The 14,765-nt window shown below is 63.5% G+C and overlaps 3 protein-coding genes across 4 annotated transcripts; 1 reads left to right on the forward strand and 2 right to left on the reverse strand.

Moving 5' to 3' along the window:
• Positions 1-766: 766 nt before the first annotated feature.
• LOC134164878 (folate receptor alpha-like) lies at positions 767-4,673 on the reverse strand (the record flags this gene model as incomplete). Its single annotated transcript, XM_062621073.1, has 3 exons — positions 4,512-4,673; positions 3,352-3,540; positions 767-999 (listed from the first exon to the last, which is right to left on the reverse strand). Coding segments are annotated over exons 1-3 (569 nt in total), but the record flags the coding sequence as incomplete, so codon positions are not given.
• A 1,693-nt stretch (positions 4,674-6,366) lies between these two features.
• ANAPC15 (anaphase promoting complex subunit 15) lies at positions 6,367-7,509 on the forward strand. Of its 2 annotated transcripts, XM_062621095.1 has the most exons (4): positions 6,369-6,522; positions 6,919-6,978; positions 7,072-7,209; positions 7,320-7,509. In XM_062621095.1, the coding sequence occupies exons 1-4, from the start codon at positions 6,403-6,405 to the stop codon at positions 7,365-7,367; spliced, it is 366 nt and encodes a 121-aa protein (XP_062477079.1). In that variant the 5' UTR covers positions 6,369-6,402; the 3' UTR covers positions 7,368-7,509. The 2 variants fall into 2 exon arrangements, with proteins under 2 accessions (XP_062477071.1, XP_062477079.1); XM_062621087.1 differs by having other exon boundaries at positions 6,367-6,522; positions 6,919-7,209.
• A 995-nt stretch (positions 7,510-8,504) lies between these two features.
• LOC134164897 (transmembrane O-methyltransferase homolog) lies at positions 8,505-14,406 on the reverse strand. Its single transcript, XM_062621104.1, has 4 exons — positions 14,087-14,406; positions 12,372-12,568; positions 9,544-9,897; positions 8,505-8,576 (listed from the first exon to the last, which is right to left on the reverse strand). Exons 1-4 carry the CDS (start codon positions 14,343-14,345, stop codon positions 8,505-8,507), a joined length of 882 nt encoding a protein of 293 aa, XP_062477088.1. The 5' UTR covers positions 14,346-14,406.
• Positions 14,407-14,765: the final 359 nt, after the last annotated feature.

Raw genomic sequence — 14,765 nt, forward strand, 5'->3', positions numbered from 1 at the left:
CATGGGGACCCCAACCCATGGGAGCCCCAACCCATGGGAACCCCAACCCATGGGGAACCCCAACCCATGGAGACATCCAACCCATGGGGAACCCCAGCCCATGGGGACCCCCCCAGGATGCCCTCAGAGACATAGGGCTGGCCATGGAGACATCCAACCCATGGGGACCCCCAACCCATGGGAACCCCAACCCATGGGAGCCCCAACCCATGGGGACCCCCAACCCATGGAGATCCTCAACACATGGGGACCCCACCTAAGACCCCCTCACAGCCACAGGGCTGACCATGGAGACTTCCAACCCATGGGGAAACCCAACCCATGGGGAACTCCAACCCACGGGGACCCCCAACCCATGGAGATCCTCAACACATGGGGACCCCACCTAAGACCCCCTCACAGCCATAGGGTTGACCATGGAGACTTCCAACCCATGGGGACCCCCCCCGACCCCCTCAAAGCCACCATGGAGGTGGGATGCAGTCACCTCACCTGTGTCAAGATGCAGGATTTACCATGGAGACCCTGAACTTATGGGGACCCTTAAGCCCCAAGACCCCTTCACAGCCATAGGATTGCCCATGGAGACCCCAACCCATGGAGACCCCCAACCCATGGGGAACCCCTCCAAGATCCCCTCAGAGCCGCCTCACCTGCAGCAAGATGTAGAGCTGACCATGAAGACCTTCAACCCATAGAGACCCCCCACCCGTGGGGACCCCCCAAAGACCCCCTCTCCCATAGGGTTGACCGTGGAGACCCCCACCCCATGCAGACCCCCCAAGAGCCCGTCCAAGCAGGCCGCAGGCTGTGGCAAGGGGAGGTGGTGACCCATGGGGGGGTCCCAGTGCCCCCCCACTGACCTGAGGTCCAGTTCCAGCCCTTGTGCCAGTTCTCCTTGCAGGTGAAGGCGTCCCTGCAGTCCTCCCACCACTGCTCGCAGTCCTCCCGGCACAGGGGCACGTGCAGGATCCGCTCCCGACGCCAGCTCGTGTCCGCCTGCGGCACCCCCGGCCCCACGGCCACCCCCAGCTCACCGCGGGCAGCCCTGGTCACCCCCATCCATCCCTGGTCACCCCCATCCACCCCCGGTCACCCCCATCCACCCCCGGTCACCCCCATACTTGGGAGTGTAGATCTGTACTGGGCAATTAGCCCTGGTCACCCCCATCCACCCCCGGTCACCCCCATCCACCCCCGGTCACCCCCATCCACCCCCGGTCACCCCCCATCCATCCCCGGGCACCCCCATCCATCCCTGGTCACCCCCATCCACCCCCGGTCACCCCCATCCATCCCTGGGCAGCCCTGGTCACCCCCATCCATCCCTGGTCACCCCCATCCACCCCCGGTCACCCCCATCCATCCCCGGGCACCCCCATCCATCCCCGGTCACCCCCATCCACCCCCGGTCACCCCCATCCATCCCCTGGGCACCCCCATCCATCCCCGGTCACCCCCATCCATCCCTGGGCAGCCCATCCCCGGGCACCCCCATCCATCCCTTGGCACCACAATCCTTCCAGGGTCCCCCCCATCCTCCCCCTGTCACCCCCATCCATCCCCGGTCACCCCCCCATCCCCTGTCACCCCCAACCATCCCCGGTCAACCCCCATTCATCCCCAGGCAGCATCCTCCCCGGTCACCCCCATCCATCCCCGGGCACCCCCATCCATCCCTGGGCACCCCCATCCATCCCTGGTCACCCCCATCCACCCCCGGTCACCCCCATCCATCCCCGGTCACCCCCATCCATCCCCGGGCACCCCCATCCACCCCCGGTCACCCCCATCCACCCCCGGGCACCCCCATCCACCCCCGGTCACCCCCATCCATCCCCTGTCACCCCCATCCACCCCCGGTCACCCCCATCCATCCCCTGTCACCCCCATCCACCCCCGGTCACCCCCATCCATCCCCTGTCACCCCCATCCATGCCCGGTCACCCCCATCCATCCCTGGGCACCCCCATCCATCCCCGGTCACCCCCATCCATCCCCGGGCACCCCCATCCATCCCCGGGCACCCCAGTTCATCCCCATTCACCCCAGTTTGCTCCTGTTCACCCCAGTTCATCCCAATTCAATCCCATTCACCCCAATTCACCCCTTTTCATCCCAGGTCATCCCAATTCTACCCCGTTCACCCCAATCAACATCTGTTAATCCCAATTCACCCCTGTTCATCTCAATTCAACCCAGTTAACCCCAATTCACCCCTGTTCATCCCAATTCAACCCCCCCTTCATCCCAGTTCAACCCAGTTAACCCCCATTCACCCCAGTTCACCCCTGTTCATCCCAATTCACCCCAGTTAACCCCTGTTCACCCCATTCACTCCAGTTCACCTCTGTTCATCCCAGTTCACCCCAGTTTATCACTCCTGTTCACCCCAGTTCATCCCAACTCAATCCCATTCACCCCAATTAACCCCTGTTCATCCCAGTTCAACCCAGTTAACCCCAATTCACCCCAGTCCATCCCAATTCAACCCCATTCACCCCAGTTCACCCCTGTTCATCCCACTTCACCCCAATTCACTCCCCTTAATCCCAGTTCACCCCAATTCACCCCTGTTCACCCCATTCACCCCAGTTCACCCCTGTTCATCCCACTTCACCCCAATTCACCCCGTTCATCCCAGTTCACCCCAATTCACCCCTGTTCACCCCATTCACCCCAGTTCACCCCTGTTCACCCCATTCACCCCAATTCACCCCTGTTCATCCCAGTTCACCCCAATTCACCCCTGTTCACCCCATTCACCCCAGTTCACCCCTGTTCATCCTTCACCCCAATTCACCCCTGTTCATCCCACTTCACCCCAATTCACCCTGTTCATCCCAGTTCACCCCAGTTCACCCAGTTCATCCCAATTCACCCCTGTTCACCCCATTCACTCCAGTTCACCCCTGTTCATCCTTCACCCCAATTCACCCCTGTTCATCCCAGTTCACCCCTGTTCATCCCAATTCAACCCCATTCACCGCTGTTCATGCCAGTTCACCCCAATCCACCCCTGTTCACCCCCATTCACCCCAGTTCATCCCAATTCAACCCCATTCGCCGCTGTTCACACCAGTTCACCCCAGTTCACCCCTGTTCATCCTTCACCCCAATTCACCCCTGTTCATCCCAGTTCACCCCTGTTCACCCCAATTCACCCCTGCTCATCCCAGTTCACCCCTGTTCATCCCAGTTCAACCCCATTCACTGCTGTTCACCCCTGTTCACCCCCATTCACCCCAGTTCACCCCTGTTCATCCCAATTCACCCCCATTCACCCCCGTTGACCCCAGCTATGGGGCACCCCCCATGCGCGCTGTGGGGGGGCTGGATTCCTGCCCCCACCTGGTCAATCCACGGCCCCAGGTTGGGGGAGCACTCGTACAAGCACGTGTCCTGGATGAAGTGGCGCTTGCAGCGGGGGGGCATCACCCCGCAGTGGTCCCAGTTGAAGCCGTACAGGTAGGACTGGTCCCGGTGGGCCTCCAGGCTGGTGTTGGCCGTGCAGCAGGCGTTGTCCTTCCAGAGCGAGCACTGCACCGCACACCGGGGCTCAGCACCGCGCACCGGGGCTCAGCACCGCCGCACACCGGGGCTCGGCACCGCCGCACACCGGGGCTCGGCACCACCGCGCACCGGGGGCTCAGCACCGCACACCGGGGCTCAGCACCGCCGCACACCGGGGCTCAGCACCGCCGCACACCGGGGCTCGGCACCGCCGCACACCGGGGCTCAGCACCACCGCACACCGGGGCTCAGCACCACCGCACACCGGGGCTCGGCACCACCGCACACCGGGGCTCAGCACACCGGGGCTCAGCACCGCGCACCGGGGCTCAGCACCACCGCACACCGGGGCTCAGCACCGCACACCGGGGCTCAGCACCGCACACCGGGGCTCAGCACCGCCGCACACCGGGGCTCAGCACCGCCGCACCGGGGCTCAGCACCACCGCGCACCGGGGGCTCAGCACCGCCGCGCACCGGGGCTCGGCACCGCCGCACACCGGGGCTCGGCACCGCACACCGGGGCTCAGCACCGCGCACCGGGGGCTCGGCACCGCACGCCGGGGCTCGGCACCGCCGCACGCCGGGGCTCAGCACCACCGCACGCCGGGGCTCAGCACCGCACACCGGGGCTCAGCACCGCCGCACACCGGGGCTCGGCACCGCGCACCGGGGCTCGGCACCACCGCACACCGGGGCTCAGCACCACCGCACACCGCACCGCACACCGGGGCTCAGCACCGCCGCACACCGGGGCTCAGCACCGCGCACCGGGGCTCAGCACCACCGCACACCGGGGCTCGGCACCGCACACCGGGGCTCAGCACCGCACACCGGGGCTCAGCACCGCAAACCGGGGCTCGGCACCGCCGCGCACCGGGGCTCAGCACCGCACACCGGGGGCTCAGCACCGCACACCGGGGGCTCGGCACCGCCGCACCGGGGCTCGGCACCGCGGCCGCACGAGCGGGCACCGGGGCTGGTAGCCAGGGACCCACCTGCCCGTAGAGCTGCCCCTCGGGGCCCGGCTCTGCCTTGTGGTGCTTGGCATCCATGCAGGTGTTGAGCAGCGAGTCCCGCACGGCGGCCCCCGGCCAAGCCACGAGCAGCAGCAGCAGCAGCAGCAGCACCCCCGGAGCCGCCATGGGCCCGCCGGGAGCGGGGCCGCGGGGGATCGGGCTCGTACCTCGGGGGTGCCGGTGCCGGTGCCGCGGGGCAGCGATCTCAAAGGTCGCGGTGCGGAGCAACCCTTGCCCAACGATCGCGGGACGTCAGCGGCGTGTGGGGCACGGTGTGGGGCACGGTGTGGGGCACGGTGTGGGGCACGGTGTGGGGCGGGTGCTGCCGTGTCCTTGCGCCGTCTTCCCGGCGCCGGGTGGGACCCGGCAGCGGCCAAAATCCACCCGGGAATGTTTTTTCCTTCCCTTCTCCATAGGGGAGATGGGGGGGGGGGGGGCAAGGGGGGCGTTCGGGATGGGCCCCATGGCGGGGGGGGTTGGGGGTGGCCTCAGGACCTGATCCCATCCCACGCAGCAGGATCGGACCCCCCCCCTCCCCACCGGGCTGTGGGGTCCCCCCATGGGTGCTGGGGGGGAAAGGGGACCCCCAGGGGTTGGAGATGCACCGGGGGGGGGGGGGAGGTGTCCCCAGGGGGGCACAGGGGAACCATTGGGGGGGTTAAAGATGCTCGGGGAGGGGGGGGCAGGTACCACCCTGTTGGGGTAGCAAATGCCCCTCCATGGGTCACAGACACCCCATTGATGTCACAGGTACTCCATTGGTGTCGCAGGTACCCCATAGGTGTCACAGGCACCCCATAGGTATCACAGGCACCCCATTGGTGTCACAGGCACCCCATTGGTGTCACAGGCGCCCCATTGGGGTCACAGGCACCCCATTGGGGTCACAGGTGCCCCATTGATGTCACAGGCACCCCATTGGAGTCACAGGCACCCCATTGGGGTCACAGGCACCTCATTGATGTCACCCGTACCCCATAGGTGTCACAGGCACCCCATTGGTGTCACAGGCACCCCATTGGGGTCACAGGCACCCCATTGATGTCACCGGTACCCCATAGGTGTCACAGGCACCCCATTGGTGTCACAGCCGCCCCATTGATGTCACAGGCGCCCCATAGGTGTCACAGGCACCCCATTGGTGTCACAGGCGCCCCATTGATGTCACAGGCGCCCCATAGGTGTCACAGGCACCCCATTGATGTCACAGGTACCCCATTGGTGTCACAGGTACCCCATAGGTGTCCGGCACCCCATTGATGTCACAGGCGCCCCATAGGTGTCACAGGCGCCCCATTGATGTCACAGGCACCCCATAGGTGTCTGGCACCCCATTGATGTCACAGGCGCCCCATTGGTGTCACAGGCACCCCATTGATGTCACAGGCGCCCCATAGGTGTCACAGGCACCCCATTGATGTCACAGGTACCCCATTGGTGTCACAGGTACCCCATAGGTGTCCGGCACCCCATTGATGTCACAGGTGCCCCATTGATGTCACAGGCACCCCATAGGTGTCCGGCACCCCATTGATGTCACAGGCGCCCCATTGGTGTCACAGGCACCCCATTGATGTCACAGGCGCCCCACTGATGTCACAGGCACCCCACAGGTGTCACCGGTACCCCATTGATACCCCGGGCACTCCCATTCCCAGCCGGGAGGGGGCGCCCCTCCTCATCAAGCCCTCCGCCCCGCCCCTTGTGGGCGTGGCCTTGCCAGACCCTCCCCTCCGCGCATGCGCCGTGCCTGAGCCGCACTTCCGGGCGGGCCGCGGCCGGTCCCGGTGCTCCGGTTCCCGTTCCCGTTGCTCCCGCTCCCGTTCCCGTTCCCTTTGCTCCCGCTCCCGTTCCCGTTCCCCCCCCGGCCATGTCCACGCTGTTCCCGTCGCTGCTGCCCCGCGTCACCGAGTCGCTGTGGTTCAACCTGGACCGGCCCTGCGTGGACGAGACCGAGCTGCAGCAGCAGGAGCAGCAGCACCAGGCCTGGGTGGGCGGCGAGGGCCTGAGGGAGGCTCCGAGGCTGCCAAGGGGGGGCTTGAGCGTTAATTACAGTGTTAATTAGGGCGTTAATTACGGCGTTAATTACAGTGTTAATTACGGCGTTAATTACGGCGTTCATTAGGGATTAAACGGGGGGGGAGGCTGGGTCCCAGTGGGGGGGCTTCGGGGTCCCCTAAGGGAGACTGGGGGAGCCCCAGGGGGAGACTTGGGGGGGCCCCTAAGGGACCCTGGGGGGGCTCAAGGGACACTTGGGGGGCATTGGGGAACACATTGGGGCCTTGGAGACTTGGGGGGGGCACTCAAGGGACTCTTATGGGGTCCCCGGTGCCCCCCACCCCATGGAACCCCCCCTGGTGCTCACCCCCCGCTCATCCCGCCCCAGCTGCAGAGCATCGCCGAGAAGGACAACACCTTGGTACCCATCGGGAAACCGGCGTCCGAGGTGGGCCCGGCGCTGGGGGCAGCGGGAATGGGGCCCTGGGGCTGGGAATGGGGCGTGCGGGGGGCGGGACTGGGACGGGCTCTGCCCCCGCAGCACTACGACGAGGAGGAGGAGGAGGACGATGAGGACGACGAGGACAGCGAGGAGGACTCGGAGGACGACGAGGACATGCAGGACATGGATGAGATGAACGACTACAACGAGTCCCCTGACGATGGGGAGATCAACGAGGTGAGGATGTGGGGCTGAGGCCCCGAAGAGTGGGGCTGAGAGCCCCGATTATGTGGGGCTGGGACCCCCAGGCTGTGCGTCCCCCGCTCCTTCCTGTTCCTGCTTCCCAGGTGGACATGGAGGGTGCGGAGCAGGACCAGGACCAGTGGATGATCTGAGGGTGCCGAGGCCGTTCCCAAGCGGAGCAGCACTGGGGGGGTCCCTGTGCCCCTCATAGCACTGGGGGGGCTCTGTGGAGCACAGAGAGACCCAAAGCCAGGCTGGAGCGTTGCCATTCCCATTCCCCAATAAACTCTCTTTTTAAGTAACCACCCCCCAGCTGTGGTTCCAGCGGCCACCACATTCCCAGTGCATTCCCATCTTGTGCCCACCACATCCCAGTATGTTCCCACCATGTGCCCACCACATTCCCAGTGCGTTCCCATCCTGTGCCCACCACGTCCCAGTATGTTCCCACCATGTGCCCACCACATTCCCAGTGCGTTCCCATCCTGTGCCCACCATGTCCCAGTATGTTCCCACCATGTGCCCACCACATTCCCAGTGCGTTCCCATCCTGTGCCCACCACATCCCAGTATGTTCCCACTATGTCCATGTCCTCACCATGTTCCTGCCACATTCCCAGTGCATTCCACTGTGTTCCTAGTGCGTTCCCACAATGTTCCTACCACATTCCCAGTGCGTTCCCATCCTGTGCCCACTACATCCCAGTATGTTCCCACCATGTGCCCACCACATTCCCAGTGCGTTCCCATCCTGTGCCCACCACATCCCAGTATGTTCCCACCATGTCCATGTCCTCACCATGTTCCTGCCACATTCCCAGTGCATTCCACTGTGTTCCTAGTGCGTTCCCACAATGTTCCTACCACATTCCCAGTGCGTTCCCATCCTGTGCCCACTACATCCCAGTATGTTCCCACCATGTGCCCACCACATTCCCAGTGCGTTCCCATCCTGTGCCCACTACGTCCCAGTATGTTCCCACCATGTGCCCACCACATCTCAGTATGTTCCCACCATGTCCATGTCCTCACCATGTTCCTACCACATTCCCAGTGCATTCCCATCATGTTCCTACCACGTTCCCAGTGCGTTCCACCATGTTCCTAGTGTTCCCACTGCAGTCCCAGTCCCTTCCCATCATGTTCCCACCACGTTTCCTCAGTGTTCCCATTCCATCCCTACCCCATTCCACCACATTCCCAGTGCATTCCACCATGTTCCTAGTATGTTCCCACCATGTTCCTACCACATTCCCAGTGCATTCCACCATGTTCCTAGTACGTTCCCATCATGTTCCCATCACATTCCCAGTGCATTCCATCATGTTCCCACCACGTTCCCAGTACGTTCCACCATGTTCCTAGTGCATTCCCACCACAGTCCCAGTCCCTTTCCATCATGTTCTCACCACATTTCCTCTGTATATCCACCGTGTTCCCACTCCTTTTCCACCCTATTCCCAGTGTGTTCCCACCACATTCCCAGTGCTTTCCTATCATGTTCCCACCACGTTTCCACCCCATTCCCAGCACATTCCCACCATGTTCCCAGCTCCTTTCCACCCCATTCCCCCCATGTTCTTACCCCATTCCCACCCCATTCGCCCATGTTCCCACCCTATTCCCCCCATGTTCTTACCCCATTCCCCTCATGTTCTTACCCCACTCCCACCCTTCCCCCCATGTTCTTACCCCATTCCCCCCATATTCCTACCCCATTCCCAGCGCCTTCCCCCCCGTGTTCCTACCCCATTCCCACCCCATTCCCCCCATGTTCTTACCCCACTCCCCCCATGTTCCTACCCCATTCCCCCCGTGTTCTTATGCCATCCCCCCCCTGTTCTTACCCCATTCCCCCCATGTTCCCACCCCATTCCCCCCATGTTCCCACCCCATTCCCCCCTGTTCTTACCCCATTCCCCCCATGTTCCCACCCCATTCCCCCCTGTTCTTACCCCATTCCCCCCATGTTCCCACCCCATTCCCCCCATGTTCCCACCCCATTCCCACCCCATTCTCCCCATGTTCCTACCCCATTCCCAGCGTGTTCCCCCCCATGTTTTTACCTGATTCCCACCCCATTCCCCCCATGTTCCCACCCCATTCCCCCATGTTCCCACCCTACTCCCCCCCTGTTCTTACCGCATTCCCCCCTGTTCTTACCCCATTCCCCCCATGTTCTTACCCCATTCCCACCCCACTCCCCCCCTGTTCTTACCCCATTCCCCCCATGTTCCCACCCCATTCCCCCCATGTTCCCACCCCATTCCCCCCATGTTCCCACCCCATTCCCCCCCCGTTCCCACCCCATTCCCCCCATGTTCCCACCCCATTCCCCCCCGTTCCCGGCCGGTCCCCACCCGCGGGCCTGCCGGTGTAGCGCAGCTCGGCGATGCCGTCGGGGATGCCGTGGAAGTACTCGAGGCTGGCTCGGTGCAGGCGGCAGCGGAACCGCCCGCAGCCCCTGGCGTAGCGCAGGAAGCGCGGCGCTCCCGGGAACAGGACGTGATCGGCCAGGACCGTGGCGCCCGCCGCCAGCAGCCGGTGCCGCTCCAGCAGCCGCAGGTCCCGCTCGTAGCAGCGCTTCCCGTGCTCCATGAGGATGAAGTCGGCGGCGTCCAGGCCGTGCCGGGCCCGCAGCTGCGGGATCACCTCCTCCGAGGGGCCCACGATCAGCTCCACCTGCACCGGGAGCCCTGCTCCTGCTCTGCTCCTGCTCCTGCTCCTGCTCTGCTCCTGCTCCTGCTCCTGCTCCTGCTCTGCTCCTGCTCCTGCTCCTGCTCCTGCCCCTGCTCCTGCTCCTGCTCTGCTCCTGCTCTGCTCCTGCTCCTGCTCCTGCCCCTGCTCCTGCTCCTGCTCCTGCCCCTGCTCTGCTCCTGCTCCTGCTCTTGCTCCTGCTCTGCTCCTGCTCCTGCTCCTGCTCCTGCTCTGCTCCTGCTCCTGCTCCTGCTCCTGCTCCTGCTCCTGCTCCTGCTCTGCTCCTGCTCCTGCTCCTGCTCCTGCCCCTGCTCCTGCTCCTGCCCCTGCTCCTGCTCCTGCTCCTGCTCCTGCTCTGCTCCTGCTCCTGCTCCTGCTCCTGCTCTGCTCCTGCCCCTGCTCCTGCTCCTGCTCCTGCTCCTGCTCCTGCTCCTGCTCTGCTCCTGCTCCTGCTCTGCTCCTGCTCCTGCTCCTGCTCCTGCTCCTGCTCTGCTCCTGCTCCTGCTCCTGCTCCTGCTCCTGCTCCTGCTCCTGCTCCTGCTCTGCTCCTGCTCCTGCTCCTGCTCCTGCTCCTGCTCCTGCTCTGCTCCTGCCCCTGCTCCTGCTCCTGCTCTGCTCCTGCTCCTGCTCCTGCCGCCCCCAGCTCTTCCCCTGCCCGCTCCGTGCGCGTTCCCTGCCCATTCCCTGCCTGTCCCCTGCCCGTTCCCTCTCCATTCTCTGCCCGTTCCCTGCCCCTTTCCTCCCCGTTCCCTACTTGTCCCTTCCCTGTTCCCACCCCATTCCCTGCCCATTGCTTGCCCATTCCCTGCCCATTCCCATCCCATCCCCTGTCCATTCCCTGCCCATTTCCTACCCCTTCCCTACTTGTCCCATCCCTGTTCCCTGCCCATTCCCATCCCATCCCCTGTCCATTCCCTCCCCATTTCTTGCCCATTCCCTCCCCATCCCTATCCCATTCCCTCCCCATTCCTTGACCGTCTCCTGCCCATTCCCTCCCCATCCTCTGTCCATTCCCTGCCCCTTTCCTCCCCCTTCCCTACTTGTCCCATCCCTGTTCCCTGCCCATTCCCATCCCATCCCCTGTCCATTCCCTCCTCATTTCTTGCCCATCCCCTGCCCATTCCATACCTGTTCCCTCCCTGTGCCCTGCCCGTCCCCTACCTTCTCCTGCCCATTCCCATCCCCACTCCCATTCCCATCCTGTCCCCCCCCACCCCATTCCCATCCCATCCCTATGCTCACAGTCCTTTCATTGAACCCCACCAGCGGAACGACCTTCTCCTGCCCATTCCCATACCCATTCCCTCCCTACCCCATTCCCACCCTGTCCACCACCCACCCCTATTCCCACCCCACCCCATTCCCATCCGGGTACTCACGGTGCTCTCATCGAACCCCTCCAGCCGGATGACCTCCTGCCCATTCCCATCCCATTCCCACCCCATCCCAGTGCTCGCAGTGCTCTCATTGAACCCCTCCAGCCGGTTGACCTCCTGCCTGTTCCTATCCCATTCCCATCCCATTCCCACCCCATCCCAGTGCTCGAAGTGCCCTCATTGAACCCCTCCAGCCAGATGACCTCCTGCCCGTTCCCGTCCCTATTCCAATCCCATTCCCATCCCATTCCCCCCCCATTCCCACCCCATTGCCACCCCACCCCATTGCTCACGGTGCTCTCATCGAACCCCGCCAGCCGGATGACCTCCTGCCCGTTCCCGTCCCTATTCCCATCCCATTCCCACCCCATTCCCATCCCATTCCCACCCCATTGCTCACGGTGCTCTCATTGAACGCCACCAGCCGGATGACCTCCTGCCCATTCCCATCCCATTCCCCCCCCATTCCCCCCCATTCCCCCCCCATTCCCACCCCATTGCCACCCCACCGCATTGCTCACGGTGCTCTCATCGAACCCCGCCAGCCGGATGACCTCCTGCCCGTTCCCGTCCCTATTCCCATCCCATTCCCACCCCATTCCCATCCCATTCCCACCCCATTGCTCACGGTGCTCTCATTGAACGCCACCAGCCGGATGACCTCCTGCCCATTCCCATCCCATTCCCACCCCATTCCCACCCCATTGCTCACGGTGCTCTCATCGAACCCCGCCAGCCGGATGACCTCCTGCCCATTCCCATCCCATTCCCCCCCCATTCCCCCCCATTCCCCCCCCATTCCCCCCCATTCCCATCCCATTCCCATCCCATTGCCACCCCATTGCTCACGGTGCTCTCATCGAACCCCGCCAGCCGGATGACCTCCTGCCCATTCCCATCCCATTCCCCCATTCCCCCCCATTCCCACCCCATTCCCACCCCATTGCCACCCCACCGCATTGCTCACGGTGCTCTCATCGAACCCCGCCAGCCGGATGACCTCCTGCCCATTCCCATCCCATTCCCATCCCATTCCCCCCCATTCCCACCCCATTCCCACCCCATTGCCACCCCATTGCTCACGGTGCTCTCATCGAACCCCGCCAGCCGGATGACCTTCTCCGCCATGGCCGCTCGCTGTGGGTCCCTCTCCACCGTCAGCAGCCGTGCCCCGGGGGGCAGCACCCGCGCCAGCAGCACGGCCCCGTACCCGCAGGACGTGCCCAGCTCCAGCACCCGCCGCGGGCTCCGCGCGCTCAGCACCCGCTCCACCACGCGCCCTGCGGCAACGAGGGCACCGCCATCAGTGGGGACGCAGGATGAGGCCGGCGGCGGCAGTGGGGACAGGGGATGGTGACGCCGATCCCATTGCCAGCGGGAGCAGGTGATGGGGCATTGACCAGCAGGGACAGGGCTTCCCGGTGGCACCGTGCGGCGTGGGGGATGTGGGGCTGTGGTCCTGGCGTGGGGCTGTGGTGGCGGTGCCATGGCCGTGCCAATGGTGCCAAGGCCATGTCGGCAGTGCCACGGCTGTGCCGACAGCATCACGACCATGCCGGTGATGCTGTGGCCACACCAATGGTGTCACAGCCATGGCACTGGTGCCATGGCCATGTTGGTGGTGCCAGGACCACACCAACAGTGCCATGGCCATGCCAGTGGTACTGTGGCCGTGTCAACAGGGTCTCAGCCACACTAACAGCGCCATGGCCATAACGACGATGCTGTAGCGGCGCCATGGGCCATGGTGTGACCATGTCAATGATTCCATGGCCATATTAATGGTGCCGTGGCCGTGTCAGTGATGCCGTGATCATGTCAATGGTGCCATGGCCATATTAGTGGTGCAATGGCCATGTCAATGGTGCTATGGCCATATTAATGATGCCATGGCCATGTCAATGGTGCCATGGCCATATTAGTGGTGCAATGGCCATGTCAATGGTGCTATGGCTGTGTTAATGGTGCCAAGGCCATGTCAATGGTGCTCTGGCCATAACAATGATGCCATAATGATGTCAATGATGCCATGGCCATGTCAGTGATGCTATGGCCATATTAATGGTGCCGTGGCCGTGTCAGTGATGCCGTGATCATGTCAATGGTGCCATGGCCATATTAGTGGTGCCAAGGCCATGTCAATGGTGCTCTGGCCATAACAATGATGCCATAATGATGTCAATGATGCCATGGCCATGCCAATGATGCTGTGGCCATGTCAATGATGCTATGGCCATGTCAATGATGCCGTGGCCATGTCAATGATGCCATGACCATGTCAATGATGCCATGGCCATGTCAATGGTGCTATGGCCATGTCTATGATGCCGTGGCCATGTCAATGGTTCCGTGGCCATGTCAATGATGCCGTGGCCATGTCAATGGTTCCGTGGCCATGTCAATGATGCCGTGGCCATGTCAATGGTGCCGTGGCCATGTCAATGGTGCCGTGGCCATGTCAATGGTGCCATGGCCATGTCAATGGTGCTGTGGCCATGTCAATGGTGCCGTGGCCATGCCAATGATGCCGTGGCCATGTCAATGATGCCGTGGCCATGTCAATGGTGCTGTGACCATGTCAATGGTGCTATGGCCATGTCAATGATGCCGTGGCCATATCAATGATGCCGTGACCATGCCAATGATGCCGTGGCCATGTCAATGGTGCCATGACCATGTCAATGATGCTATGGCCATGCCAATGATGCCGTGACCATGCCAATGATGCCATGACCATGTCAATGGTGCCGTGGCCATGCCAGTGGTGCCGTGCCCGCGCCGTTGCCGCCGGTGCTGACCTTTGTCGGGCCCCACGCAGCTGAGGTGCTCGCAGCGGCGGCTCCACTGGTCGAGGGTGAGCAGCACGTGGCGGGGGTCGCCGGGCACCGCGTGCGTCAGCAGGTACTGGAGGGCGCGGTGCTCGCGCGGCGCGGAGCTGAGCCGGTCCCGCAGCCAGCCCAGCGCCACCCGCGCCAGCAGCACCGCGTAGTGCCGGGAGCGCAGCGCCAGCGCCAGCACCAGCGGCACGAACGCCAGCGCGATGGCCACCGACACCATGGGGCTGCGCTGGGGGAGAGCCACGGATGGACCCACAGGCACACACAGCCCCAGAGCAAGCACAGCCCCATAGCAAACACAGCCCCATAGCAAACACAGCCCCATAGACACACACTGCCCCATAGCAAACACAGCCCCATAGACACACACAGCCCCATAGCAAACACAGCCCCATAGCAAACACAGCCCCATAGACACACACAGCCCCATAGCAAACACAGCCCCATAGACACACACAGCCCCACAGACACACACAGCCCCACAGACACACACAGCCCCACAGACACACACAGCCCCATAGACACACACAGCCCCATAGCAAACACAGCCCCATAGACACACACAGCCCCATAGCAAACACAGCCCCATAGACACACACAGCCCCATAGCAAACACAGCCCCACAGACACACACAGCCCC

The sequence above is a fragment of the Pezoporus occidentalis genome, unplaced genomic scaffold (assembly GCF_034315485.1).
Source record: "Pezoporus occidentalis ecotype Australia unplaced genomic scaffold, CSIRO_AGI_Poc_V1 ctg1063, whole genome shotgun sequence".
Taxonomy (NCBI): domain Eukaryota; kingdom Metazoa; phylum Chordata; class Aves; order Psittaciformes; family Psittacidae; genus Pezoporus; species Pezoporus occidentalis.

Coding starts and splice junctions, on each gene's coding strand:
- ANAPC15 (XM_062621087.1), top strand. CDS start 6,403: ATGTCCACGCTGTTCCCGTCGCTGCTGCCCCGCGTCACCGAGTCGCTG. Junction 6,523..6,918: donor AGCAGCAGCACCAGGCCTGG/GTGGGCGGCGAG, acceptor ATCCCGCCCCAG/CTGCAGAGCATCGCCGAGAA. Junction 7,210..7,319: donor ACGATGGGGAGATCAACGAG/GTGAGGATGTGG, acceptor CCTGCTTCCCAG/GTGGACATGGAGGGTGCGGA.
- LOC134164897 (XM_062621104.1), bottom strand. CDS start 14,345: ATGGTGTCGGTGGCCATCGCGCTGGCGTTCGTGCCGCTGGTGCTGGCG. Junction 9,898..12,371: donor CGGGGTTCGATGAGAGCACC/GTGAGCAATGGG, acceptor CTCCCGGTGCAG/GTGGAGCTGATCGTGGGCCC. Junction 8,577..9,543: donor CGGGAACGGGGGGGAATGGG/GTGGGAACATGG, acceptor GGAATGCACTAG/GAACATGGTGGAACGTACTG.